Source organism: Octopus bimaculoides, chromosome 30, assembly GCF_046866305.1.
Source record: "Octopus bimaculoides isolate indiv1 chromosome 30, ASM4686630v1, whole genome shotgun sequence".
Lineage (NCBI taxonomy): Eukaryota > Metazoa > Mollusca > Cephalopoda > Octopoda > Octopodidae > Octopus > Octopus bimaculoides.
The window spans coordinates 4,118,464-4,133,329 of record NC_142957.1 but is presented as its reverse complement, the minus strand read 5'-3'; the positions used below and the strand labels follow the sequence as shown (position 1 = coordinate 4,133,329).

At 35.6% G+C, this 14,866-nt stretch overlaps 1 protein-coding gene across 10 annotated transcripts in view; it reads left to right on the top strand.

Moving 5' to 3' along the window:
- Nucleotides 1–14,866, top strand: part of LOC106877375 (uncharacterized) — a 70,282-nt gene that overhangs the window by 46,825 nt on the left and 8,591 nt on the right. For 7 of the 10 annotated variants that reach the window (XM_089346529.1, XM_089346524.1, XM_089346528.1 and 4 more), the window contains 6 exons: nt 5,951–6,110; nt 7,905–8,048; nt 8,586–8,714; nt 9,929–10,060; nt 11,441–11,557; nt 12,034–12,162. In XM_089346529.1, coding sequence (XP_089202655.1) covers nt 5,951–6,110; nt 7,905–8,048; nt 8,586–8,714; nt 9,929–10,060; nt 11,441–11,557; nt 12,034–12,162 — 811 coding nt within the window. The remainder of the gene's footprint in view (nt 1–5,950; nt 6,111–7,904; nt 8,049–8,585; nt 8,715–9,928; nt 10,061–11,440; nt 11,558–12,033; nt 12,163–14,866) is intronic. The other 3 variants (XM_089346532.1, XM_089346526.1, XM_089346525.1) reach the window with 2 other exon arrangements.

The window sequence follows — 14,866 nt, the reverse complement described above, 5'->3', positions numbered from 1 at the left end:
GCCTCAGATTCCTTTTTGATGCTGTGAGAGGTTCCCCTAAAGGAAGAGAGTATGGCTGTTTTAGCAGAGCTATTTCTCCAAAATGCATCAACTCAAATTTTCCTTCGTTTCGTTGCATTTCGTTTTTGTCTGATCATTGTTTCACCTCCGTATAGATCAGACTGGAGTTGAATTCGGTCTTCTTTATTCATGATTTTCTGGAGCTTAGTGTCATCAGCGAATATTTTCACTCTGCTGTGTTTTATTATGCTGGAAAGGTCATTTACATAGATTATATATATATATATATATATATATATATATATATATATATATATATATATATATATATATATATATATATATATAGGTGAGAAAGTTGGTATGTGAAAGCACGTGGTTGGATGTATAAAAGATAATAAGAGTGAAAAAACTACAGAAGGCTTGTGTTACATGGTTAAAGTATATATTTAAATTATGTCAGAAAAACGTTATAAAATTTTTTTTGTTATATAAACATTGTATTTGGAGAAATAACCGGTTTCGTGTTGTCTTTTCAAATTTCTCTACTTCATTGTAACATGTGTTCGCTCCAGTCTGAAAAGAAGAGTTCTAGATAGGGGGAGGTAATTAGGGATTTCTTCCGGTATAAGGGAGATAATCGAAATCTAGGAGGTGGTAGAATTTGATTAATTTACCATGGTTTTGTTCTATATTTTTTTCCCCTCTCAGTGGGGTGATGAATTTCCTCATATAAATGTGTTAGCAATGGTTAAGTTTGGGTTTGTATTTTTGAATGAAAAAGGTTTCCTTATATAATCTAATTTGTGTTGGTGTTCTAATGGCACATTGATAGAAAGGAAAGATTATAAATTGTGGTAGCATTTGTTTTGCGCATTTCTCAATATGCTCACTAAAAGGTATCATTCGGTATTCTAGGCATGCAATCTGCTGTCGATGCAGAGTGCATCTGCGTCTGAGCGATAATCCTGTGGAACCTATGTAGTTTTCGTGGCAGCCCGAGCATCTTATTACATAAATAAGGTTTTCTGAGGCACAAGTAAAGTCAGATTTAACTTTGAATTTTTGTCCCTCTTTGAAGAGGAATTCTGAACCTTCTAGAATGTTTGGGCATGTTGCGCAATTTGGTCGACCACATTTTTTTACTTTTGCATCTGTTATTTTGGAAAATAATTTTGCCTTTGTGAGGATCTTTTTCAGTGATTTTGGTTGTTTGTAGCTTTTAATGATTTTGTGTGTGTGTAAAATTTCCTTTAATTTGGGGTCCTTATGTAGCATTCGTATGTTTTGAGTGATGATGGTGAAGGCTTCTTTGTTTCTGGGGTTGTATGTGGATATGTACGGCAGTATTTTCGGGGAAGGTGTGTTGCTGTGTTTAACTTTTCTTAAGTTTTCTATGTCAATTTGTGATGCACGTCTGATTCCATCCTCTATGAGTTGAACTGGGTAGTGTCTGTCAATTAGTGTGCTTTTGAGTTCTTGTAGTCTATAATCTCTAGTATTTTGTTCTGACACTATTGTGCATATCCTTCTTGCAAGGTTGAAGGGGATGTTTGTCTTGGTGTGTCTTGGGTGGCATGAATCAAATGGTAGATATTGTTTGGCGTCTGTGGTTTTGTAAAATATGTCCGTTTCTATTTTAGGTTTACTTTTTTAATTAGTATATCCAAGAATGGGAGCTCCTTTTGGTTGTACTCCATTGTGAACTGTATGTCTGGGTTGACACTGTTCAATAGACTTTTGAATTTCAAGAGTTCATCTGTGTTTTCATTCCAGAATATGAAACAGTCGTCCAGGAACCTTTTCCAATTTTCTTTTATGTATTGGGAAAGGGTGTTTCCAAAGGTGGATAAAGATTCCTGGTATATTATTATTTCCAGGTAACCCATTGTTAGGTTCGCAATGACTGGAGCTGCCCTAGTGCCCATAGCAATTCCGGATTTTTGTCGGTAGAAAGTATTGTCAAACATGAAGTGATTGTTTCGTAAGATGAATTCAACCGATTTAGTAATGAATTCTTTACTGATCCTGTTTGGGATTTCTTTCGGGAATTGATCCAGCCAGAACTGAATTGCCTCTAGTCCGTAATTATGAGGTATACTGGTGTATAAATTAATCACATCAAATGAGACCATGATTGTTTCTTCCTTGACTTTCTCTGGGAGGTGATTTAACATATCCAAGTCACCTCTGATATAGCTATTGATGTGTTTAAGGAAGGGTTTTAGGAGGATGTCCATAAATAGACTTAGTCTGTGTGTTTCACAGGCTGGGCCAGCTATGATGGGTCGCAGTTTTAGGTCCCCCGGGTTTGGTGTATGTATGTCTTTGGTGATTTTTTGATGGTCTCATTTATGATCTGGCTTTTGTGTATTTTTGGCAGACCATAGAAGAGGCTAGGCTTGCATTTGAAGTTTGTTTGAAAATCAATCTCCTTGGTTGTCAGTTCATTTCCATGTGTTTTAATTAGTGAGGACAGGGTTTTCATTATTTTTTGTGGGGTGTAGTTTGTGACTTTTTCATAATGTTGATTGTCATCCAGCATGGAGATTACTAGGTTTCTATAGTATAATGTGTCCATTATTACAACTGCACTTCCTTTATCTGCTTCCTTAATCGTAATATCTTCATTATTTTAGAGTTCTATTAGTTCCTTCCATTGTGCAGTGTTAAAGTTTGAGTTAACTGTCTGTTTATGCATGGTGTGGTAAGGGAAGTTCTCGATGTGGTTGCAGAATTCATCTAGATTTTTATTTCTACCTTTGTGTGGGATGTGCTCACTTTTGTTTTTGACTAGTGAGTCATCTTCAGTATTGTGATTGGTTGATGCTTCTGTGAGTCTTAATTTTCTACAGAATTATGTTATACTGTCCTTCACTTCATTTTGGTTGACTCTGCGTGGAGTTGGGGTGAATTTTAGCCCTTTTGAGAGGATGTCTATTTTTATGCTTGAAAGAGGTTTGGTTGAGAGATTGATTATTTTCGGTTTTTCCTGATTACTAGATTCCAGCCTGTGTCCTGGTGTCTCTGGTCTGGGGCTAAAAAATGTTGTTTGTAATTTTGTTTGCATGAGCTGTCTGAACTCAACACCAATTATTCTCCCACGCAAATTCCAGATCAATAAGATGCTCGGGCTGCCACAAAAACTACATAGGGTCCACAGGATTATCGCTCAGACGCAGATGCACTCTGCATCAACAGCAGATTGCATGCCCAGAATATCGAATGATACCTTTTAGTGAGCATATTGATAAATGCGCAAAACAAATGCTACCACAATTTATAATCTTTCCTTTCTATCAATGTGCCATTAGAACACCAACACAAATTAGATTAAATAAGGAAACCTTTTTCATTCAAAAATACAAACCCAAACTTAACCATTGCTAACATATTTAAATAAGGAAATTCATTACCCCATTGAGAGGGAAAAAAATATAGAACAAAACCATGGTAAATTAATCAAATTCTACCACCTCCTAGATTTCGATTATCTCCCTTATACCGGAAGAAATCCCTAATTACCTCCCCCTATCTAGAACTCTTCTTTTCAGACTGGAGCGAACACATGTTACATTGAAGTAGAGAAATTTGAAAAGACAACACGAAACCGGTTATTTCTCCAAATACAATGTTTATTATATACCAACAAAAATTTTATAACGTTTTTCTGACATAATTTAAATATATACTTTAACAATGTAACACAAGCCTTCTGTAGTTTTTTTCACTCTTTTTATCTTTTATATACACACACACAAACACACACACACACACACACACACACACACACACACACACACACACACACACACACACACACACACACATATATATATATATATATATATATATATATATATATATATAGTTCATAATGTTGAAAGATATAGTACATCAAAAATGTGCTGCCAGTAATGGAAGCATATAAACGCTGCTAATATCCAGCGCCTCCTTCATTAGGGTGGATAGATAATGGTAGATAGATAATGGTAGATAGATAAGTCACTTAATCATTAAAAGGCAAGTTTGTATCTGTTTATATGAATCATTGTCACCACATCTCACTTGGATTCTCCATATAACCACTCCTTACCCTACTGACTTGATCTTCGGGGAAGATATCGGATTCTAAGTTCAAATCATTTGAACGCTAAAAAGATTTTACTATATTCAGATTCTCTCGATCGCATTTGTCGACTCTCTCTTTCTCTCTCTCTCTCTCTCTCTATATATATATATATATGTGTGTGTGTGTTTATATATAATGATGACCATTAAAGTGGACATTTTATGTGCTAGAAATAGATCACATGTTGTGTCTACTAAGACCTAATAGTTCTCATAAGAAATTCAGCGAAATACCAAACCGTATGCGAGCAAGACTGAAAATTACATACATAAAATTAAAACGTTATTCGTGGACCGGCTTCGGAACTAAAATTCTCTTACCGAGAAAATCTGTCCCTCTTCAGCATGAACTGCAAGGAAATTATAATTCTCAGAATCTTATACAAGTTGTTCACCCCTAGAGGCGAACGTGCATATGGTTCTCCTAATTACAACGTACTGGTAAAAATCAAATGCCCTCGTTTTGGCGCGCTAATTACGGAAATATCTCTGCAGAAAATGGTTAGGTTACTGCGTAGAATATATCCAATTTGAGAACTTGGTTTTGGTTAATCAAATTAAAACATAGGGTATTTCGCTGAATTTCTTTTGAGAACTATTAGGTCTTAGTAAACACAACATGTGATCTTCTTCTAGCACATTAAATGTCCACTTTAGTGGTCATCATTATATATAAACATATACCTTAATCCCCTAAGATCTCAGATATTTTTTCTGAATCTCTCTGATTCTTTCAATGTGCTAACTTCCTGGTAATAAATCGACATTAATTAATATCTGATCTTTACCCTATGTTTTAATTATATATATATATATATATATATATATATATATATATATATATATATATATATATATATATGCATGTGTGTGGGTGGGTGCGTGTGTGTGTGGAAGAGCGTAAGCTCGAAACGTTACAGACTTTTTCTATTTTCGTGCGTTATACTAATATATCTGTTTTCTACATCACGTGTCTTCGTCTTTTGTTTTGTGGTGAATTCTCCCTATATGTATGTATATATATATATATATATATATATATATATATATATATATATATATATATATATATAATCTTTTACACTTCTACACATTTCAGGCATTGACTGCGGCCATGCTGGAGCTGCGCCTTTTGTCGAAGAAATCACCTCCGGGATTTTATGTTTCGAAGCCGAGTACTTATTCTATAGGTGACTTTTACTGAAACGCTGAATTTCAGGGTTGTAAACACACCAACATAGGTTGTCAAGCATTGGTGAGGCTCAAACATAGATACAAAGACACACGCATAAATACACACACACACACACACACACACACACACACACACACACATATATATAAATATGTATATATATATATATGTATATATATATATATATATATATATATATGTATATATATATATATATATATATATATATATATATATATGTATATATATATATATATATATATATATATATATATATATATATACGACGGGCTTCTTTCAGTTTCCGCCTAACAAATCCACTCAAGGTTTTGGTCGTCTCGAGGCTATACTAGAAGGCGCTTGAAGAAGGTGTTACGCAGTGGGACTGAACCTGGAACCATGTGGTAGGGAAGCAAACTTCTTACCACACAGCCACGGCTACATTACAGGCTTTTTTCAGTTTCCTTGAACCAATTCCACTCAGAAGGCATTGAGATGGATTAGTCTATAGTAGAAGGCCCATCCCCAAGATGTTACTGGTATCATGTGATTGAAAATCATGCTTTTTCCCACACAGCCACGCCTGCGCCTATTCTAATTCATTCTTCCTTTTGTCTTTGTCAGAAACCTTTGACATTTACCGAAGCCAGTCAGAGCAATTGTTCCGATGGGAGAACATTTAGCAACATCGGAACATTAAGCTTTTCGGAGTTTTGTGGAAATGTGAGCTGCCAGTTTTCTACTGGCAATATATTCCGGGAATACCGAATGTGGCACTTTGAGAGTAAGTGAGGAAATTCACGATTTGGAAAGAAGTATTTTGCAAGTTGTTTTAAAATTATTTAATCCCCATCATCATCATCACTTAGTGACCTTTCTCCATGCTGGTATGGTTTTAGATGGTTTGACTGGAGTTGTTAAGTTCAAGGCTTCGAACGTCTGTTTTGGTTTCGTTTCTTTGACTGAATGACCTTCATAACGCTGACCACTTAACAGAGTGGACTGGGTGCATTTTACGTCTCCTTAGGATGGGGCAGTTTTACGTGTCTCTCGTAGTGGAGCGTGGGCTAGTAACTAAACACATCTAGTTCCCGCTGGAGAAGCTACCCAAATGCGAGACCGAACGAGAGAACTATCACATTATCATGCCTTTTGGTGTTCCCGCTGGTTGAACCTGGAAAGGAAAGTCTGAGACCTCTAGGCCAATCTTTATGATTTCATTAAGGGCGGAATGGTGAGGACGGCAGCCACAGCCATAATGACATGAACAAAGGTGGAAGCCATGAGAACCTACTATGAATCCGCAGATGAATTTTTCTCCCATTATCGACATCTCATATATTAATTTCATTTTTGCATTACTTGTTAATGAATATGTTGTCTCTAAAATCCCTATTCGGGGTGTCCTGCAGTCGGGGCGAATAGATGCACAGATCTTGAGAGGGGATCTGTGGAGCTGACACAAGTGTTTTTTACGTGGTCCAGGCAAGAGTGACTTATGACATCAAAATGGCACAAGAAAACTTTTTGTGGAGCAAGCAGGAGCACGCGGTACATGGTTACAGAAAGAACGCTGTGTACTCAGAGGTGGCACTAGTAACTGTTACGTAACGCCGGCATGAACGCTTTTAGGATGGGTTCTTTTAACGTTGCGATATATATATATATATATATATATATATATATATATATATATATATATGTGAGTAAAAATAAATACAAAAAAGGGTTTTGTATGATCGTGTATAGAGGAATATATTATTTTATTTAAAAGACTTTCAACTCTGTCTGTTTTTTATGTTTTATTTATATTCTGGTAAAATTAATGTGGGATATAGAATATGGAATATATAATATATAATATAAAAATGGATGGTACAATGAAATGAAGTATTGAATGTCTTATTGAATATATGGAATATGTCTTATTGAATATATGAAATATTGAGTGTTCAATATAAAGGATTAAATATATAAAGGCGAATACATATTTTCAATACCTTGTGGTATTTCATCATGGCCGGTATCTGACAGACTGTAACGGACAGTCTGTTACAGTCTTTCAGATACCGGCCATGTGTGTGTGTGTGTGTGTGTGTGTGTGTGTGTGTGTGTGCGTGTGTTTGATCATCCTGATCATCACTCATCATCACCCAATTTCCGTTTTGGCTTAGATTGCACGGTTTCACCGCAGCTGGCAAGTAGAACAACTAAATTAGGTTCCAGTTTGATTTGCTTCGGTTTTACGGTTGGATGCCCTTCCTAACATCGGCCACTTTGCAGAGTGTCACCCTAAGCATTTTCCTCGGTCGTTAATAATTTTTTCAAATCTTGGCACAAGGCCAGCAATTTCAGGAACATGTTTATGTCCATTACCCTTACATATTTTATCGACCCCAAAATGACGAAAGGCAGAGTTGATGTCAGTTGAATTTCATTTCAGAACGTAATGACAGCCGAAACGCCACGAAGCATTTTGTCCGGCATCCTAAAGATTCTATCAACACATTAGTTTCTCTTGTGACAGTACTCCATTCCGATATTTAATCATATAATAAAATTTCATGATATTTTCCAGGTGAAGAATTTTCCACAAGAATTGTTAGCGCCGAATATATTCTTCTGCTTGCTTCTTGTGCTCTATTCATTGAGGCCATCATAGTTTGTTACTTTCTCTTCAAGAAGTTCATGAGAAAAATGAGAATTCTTAAACGCCGAAATGGTATTTTCATTTTATTTATATATTTAAAGAATTTGTTTTAGATGCTTGAAACCCCATTGTTACAAACGGTTGATTTAAGTGTAAATTGCTTTCATATTTAGGCACATGGACAGCAATTTCGAGGGAGAGTCTAAGTCGATTCTATCGACCTCACTGTGCATCTAGCACTTATTTTCTCGAACCGAAAGAATGAACGACAAAGCGGACTCTGCGAAATTTGAAATCAGAACATAAAGACGAACGAAATGCTGTAAGAATTTTATCCGGTGTGCAAACGATTGTACTACCTCACTGCGTTTCGAAACCTAAATATTGATTTCAAGATTCGACACACATCTATGAATTTCGGGAAGGGTTGAGTCGATTACATTCACCTCTGTTCTCAAGTTTTATACATTTTTACAGTCACGTAAAGGTGGACAATATGCTTCCTGGCATTTTGTCCAGCTTCCTATCGAGTCCACCAGCAAATCGCCCTATATATTATTTCATTATGATATTTAGCCTATTATAATAGTCTTTCATGATCTTTTCCAGGTGAACATTCTTCAGCCAGGAATCTTACCACCGAAGTTGTTCTTCGGTTTGTATTCTTTGTTCTACTCTTTGCTACGGGCATACCTGTTTCCATTGGTTGCCAGATGAGAAAAGAGAAATCTCTTAAATGTGAGGGTGGCATATTGATTTTATTCTTTTCTTTCATTCTTCTACTTTCTATGACTTGTTTCAGTGCGTTTGACTGCGGCCATGTTGGAGCACAGTGGAATGAGTCGGCCGCAGAACTTCTTCTTTTAAGCCTAGTGCATATTCTGTCGGTCTCCATTACCGGAGCGCTAATGGCACGGGAACGTAAACACACCGACACACCGACATACCTTGCCGTATAGTGATGTGAGAAAATACAAATAAACATATACACACACATACGCGCGCGCGCGCACACACATACGCGCGCGCGCGCACACACATACGCGCGCGCGCGCACACACATACGCGCGCGCGCGCACATAGATAGATGTATACATATACATATGTGTGTATATATATATATATATATATATATATATATATATATATATATATATATATATATATATGCGTGTGTGTGTGTGTGTGTGTCTGTGTGCGCGTGCGTGCGTACATGTGTGTTTGTGTGAGTGCGTGTGCGTGTGAGTGTTTGTGTATCTCCTGTGTGTACATACGATGAGCTTCTTTCAGTTTCTTAGAAATCCATTCACAAGGACTTGGTTGGCGTGTGGTTATAGCAGAAGGTGCCACGCAACGATACTGAACCAGGAAACATGTGGTTGGGAAGCAATTTCCTTACCACACACCCACACCAGCGCCTGTGCTTGATGCTCCATTGTTACTTCGGTTCGGTACAGTTGGTTTAAATATAAATTGGTTATATAATCTGGCACAAGGCCAGCAATTTCGGGGATGAGGCTACATCGACTACATCGACCTCAATGCGCAGCTGGTACTTATGTTATCAACCTGAAATCATGAAAGGTAGAGCCGAAAATTGTAGAATTTGAACTCAGAACATAAAGACGGATGAAATGCCGCTAAGTATTTTGTCCGCTGTTCTAACGATTCTGCCAGCTCATCACCTTATTAAACCTAAACATTAGTTTCAAATTTTAACTCAAGCCCAACAATTTGGGGGCCGGGATAAGGCGATCACATCAACCTCATTACGAAAATGATGATTAATGTTTCGACCCCAGTATATTAAGTCAGAACGTAAGGCCGGACGAAATGCCGCTAAGCATTTTGTCCGACATGCTAACGATTTATCCCGTAAGTCTCCATTTCATGTAATAATATTCAATTAGGATATTTAAGGTGTTATAATAAATTTTCATGATCTTTTCCAGGTGAAGATTCTCTCCTATCGATTTGTACTGCGAATACTTTCTTTTGGGTTTTAACTATTCTTCTGTTCATAGCATGGATCATAGTTTCTTTCAGTTTGATTATAATTGGAAATCAATTGGAAACTCTCAAAGGTAAAAATAGTATTTTTGTTTTATTCTTTTCTTTCATTCTTCTATTCTTTCCTTCGTTCCAGTCATTTTTCTTCGGTCACGCTGGAGCAAATTCTTGAAGGTTTTCAGTCGAAAGAATTGACCCATGTAGTTTTTTTTTTAATCCTAGCAATCTATCGTTCTTAATGCCAAAACGCTAAGTTACGAATATGCGAACAAACCAACAACGATTATCAGCGGTGATGGGGAGACAAAAACAGACACACACACTCACATTTACGGGTTTCTTTCAGTTTCCGGCCAACAAATCCTCTCACAAGGCTTTAGTCTTAGTGAGGCTGTAGTAGAATACACCTGCTGAAGGTGTCACGCTGAAGGACAGATACGGGAAGCATGTGGTTTGTATGAAAGCTCGTTACCACACTGCAACACATTGCTACTTACTTTACTTCTGTACAGTTGTTTTAGTGAAAATTGGTTTCATATTTTGGCACAAGGCCAGCAAGTTCAGGCAGAATCTAAGTGGATTTCTCCGACTCAAGTATTCAGCTGCTACTTTTTTTTTTATCGAACCTGAAATAATGAAAAGCAAAGGCGACCTCGTTGAAATTTAAACTCACAACGTAAAGATGGATGAAATGCCACAAAGCACTTTTCCCGGCATGCCTTGTATAATAAATAATCATTTCGACTCTAGGAACAACGCTTTCAAAATTTGCGGGAGGAGAAGGGGGATAATCGATTACATCGACCCCAGTGCGTAACTGGTACTTATTTCATCAACCGAAAGGATCAAAGCCAAATTTGGCCTCGGCGGAATTTGAAGTAAGAAAGCAGCGGCAGACGAAATACCGCTGAGCATTTCGCCCGGCGTGCTAACGATTTTACCAGCTGGTTGCATTATATAATAAATAATACTGGTTTCATATTTCGGAACAAGGCCACCAATTTCGCGGAAGGTTGTTAGTTGATTACCTAAACCCTACTCTCAATTGTTATTTATTTTATCGAAACCAAAGAAGGACGGGATGTAAACACCATCTCAGTTGAAATTGAACCTCAGAATGTAGAGAAAGACGAAATGCCGCAAAGCATTTCGTCCGGTGCGCTAACGATTCATCCCCCTTGCCAGTTTACTAAAGCTAAATATAATTTTTAAATTGTGACACGAGGCCTGCAATTTTGGGGACGGAGTCAAATCGTTTATATCGCCCCCGCAGTGTCAACTATTATTTATTTTATGGACTTCGAAATTTGAACTCAGAACGTAAAGCCAGATGAAATGCCGTTAACGAATTAGCGAAAAGATCTAATGATTAATTTAGCTCATCACCTTCCCATCCGATAATATTTCATTATAATATTTAGCATATTTTAGATTTCTTTCATAATCTTTTACAGTTGAAGATCGTCTCAAAGGAACTAGCACTACCGCCATTGTCATTTCGCGTGTATTTCTTCCGGAGCTCATTCTACTGATCATGCCTTTTACCTATAGGTGCAGAAAATGTGAAAAGGGTATTTATATTTTATATTTTTACTTTAAAAAATGTGTTTTGTATGCTTGATGTCCCATTCTTACTTACTTTGTGCATGTATAGTAGGCTTTAGTGTAAATTGGCATCATATTTTGGCACTACGCCAGCAAGTTCAAGGGTGCAATTTCAACTCAGAATATAAAGATGGACGAAATACCGCTAAGCACTTTCTCCGGTTTGCTCACGTATCTTATCGCTTTATAATTGTTTTTTTAATTTTTACATAAGGCAAGCAATTTCGGGGCCGGGAGTTAGTCGATTATGTTGACCCCATTGTTCGAGTGTTATTGATTTTATCAACCCCAGAATTTGAACTCAGAATGTAAAGCCGGACGAAATGCCGTTAAGCATTTTCCCCGGCATGCTAAGTGTTCTACCAGCTCGTCGTCTTTTCATGTTATAATCCTCCATTATGGCATTTAGTATCTTATAATGCTCTTCCATCATCTTTTCCAGGTGAAGAATGTCTCTCAGGCTTTTGTATTACTGCCATTCTCCTTTTCTGTGGATCCATTTTACATATTGCATGGGTCATAATTCGTATCTATTTGTGGAAGCAAAGTCAAACACCAAAACGTGAAAAAGGTATTTTGATTTTAATGTTTTCTTCAAAGAAAAATTGTTTAAGTCTTTCATGGCCCATTGATTCTTACTTTGGATATGTAATGAGGGTTTAAGTTCTAATTAATTTCATATACTGACACCAAGCCAGCAATTTGAGGGGAGGGTCAGGCATGTTAACGATTCTACCATGTCACCTTGTAAGAATATTGATTTTAAATTTTGGCTTAAGACCAGCAATTTCAGGGATGAATAAATAGATTGTATACTCGACTGAGGATTATTTCATCGACTCAAAAGGGGTGAAAGTCACAGTGGACTTGGGAGGAATTTGAACTAAAAATGTGAAGATCGCAGAAATATCGTCAAACATCTTTCTCGGTGTTAACGATTCGGCCAGCTCACAGCCTCAATATGTATTATAATATAATGATATATAAATTATATAGGCACAGGAGTGAACTTCTGGTAAGTAGCTTGCTTTCTAACCACGTGATTCCGGGTTCAGACACACTGAGTGACACCTTCGGCAAGCAAGTGTCTTCTACTATAGCCTCAGGCCGATCAAAGCCTTGTGAGGGGATTTGGTAGACGGAAACTGAAAGAAGCATGTCGTGTATATATATATATATATATATATATATATATAAATTTAAGGAATGGAGAAAACGCATGTTATAACTGCATACTTTATTCCGACATATGTTTCGAAGAATTACAATTTATGCGATCCATAGGAATCGGCGATGTTAAAAATGTAAACTTCTCCTCAGGGAAATGCATGGGAATCATCTTAAACGTAAGACATTATGACCGAGTATGAGAACTATAGTTGGATAATGTTATGACGTGATTCATTTGAAAAAACCGTTAGAGATTTGGACGCTACCAGATAGTAGGATGGACAACACATACATACAAATATATATACATACATACACACATAGTTATATACACATATACACACATATATATACACATATATAAACGCACACATACACATAAATTTACACATATACACACACATACCTACCTATACACAAATACACATAAATGCATATTCATCCCCATATATACATAAATACAAATATACACACACATATACATACACATATACATTTATTAAAAATATCAAAATATCAAAATAATAAACATTCAATAATCATCCCTTCATCCATTATAATATATGCTAACATGTATATTATATACAAAAACCAGCTTACATAAATTATCATCGTTTTAAATACAATTTGAACGAAGTTTAAGTTTAAAATAATAATGAAGATAAGATTGGTACATATTTAACCGGTGTAATAGTTTAAGCTGTACTATTTAAAAGTAAGAATGTTTATTTAATTATCATTAAAAATCAATTGAATAATAGAAAAATACAAGAATATTTATTTCTACAAACGTAGAAATAAAAATAAAAATATGAATGAAAAAATTATGAATGAAAAAATTATGAATGAAAAGATTAAGAATGAAAAACATTATTAAGAATAAAAGATTAAACTTTATATATTTATACTAAGTTTTAATTAAAAACAACCTTTAACGATATTATAAACAATAAAGACTAATTATTAATCAAATATTATTAATAAAAAATAATCGAAAATATATCAACACTATTCAAATCGAAGTTCTAATATTGTGTTGAAATGAAACTATAACGTCTAAATAATTTAGTGTTAAATAAGTTATCTATTAATAATAATCTTTAAAAAACCAAATGAATAATATAAAACAAGAATACAAATTATTGTCAAATAGTAGAAAATCTTTAGCAAAGTAAAAACAGTACTTATCCATATTTTTTCTTAATTCAAACTGAAGCCAAGACGCTATAGCGTTTTAAGCAAGAGGTCGCGCGAAAATACTACGTTAAAATAGAGAATAGAATACGAAAACATGAACGAAAGAATAATACTTTAAAAAAATGAATGAAAAATTTAGTTTATATAACTAACAACATAAAAAAACCATAGCTATCTTATAAAACATATTAATGAATTTTAAATTCTAATCTATATATATAAAAATGAGAATGTGTGTCTGTCTTTCTGTCTGTCTGTCTGTGTGAATCCCTAAAACTCGAGAACTACGCAACCAATTTCATTCAAATTTTACACATGCCTTACTTAGGGTTCCAGTTGTGTTTTAGTCAAAAAAGTTTTTAACTTCTTGCAGAGTTCGAGCCCACGGCAACATAATATCTCCTCCACTATTTAAGTATTACGTGTCAAAAGTGAAACAAAAACACTCATGTCAAATACTTTCACTTTAAAAATGAAACTATTCCACTAACTGAAACAATCACATTTCGATACTGTAGTGACAGATACTTTCACAGAGAGAGAAAGAGAGAAAGAGAGAGACAGAGAGAGAGAGAGAGAGAGAGAGAGAGAGAGAGAGAGAGAGAGAGAGATGTATATGTATACATATACATGTATATGTACACCATTTCGATACTGTAATGACAGATACTTTCAGAGAGAGAGAGAAAGAGAGAAAGAGAGAAAGAGAGAGAGAGAAAGAGAGAGAGAGAGAGATGTATATGTATACATATAGGTGTATATGTACACCATTTCGATACTGTAATGACAGATACTTTCAGAGAGAGAGAAAGAGAGAAAGAGAGAGAGATGTGTATGTATACATATAGATGTATATGTACACGTATATGTATAGATATAGAGAGAGAGAAAGAGAGAGAGAGATGTAT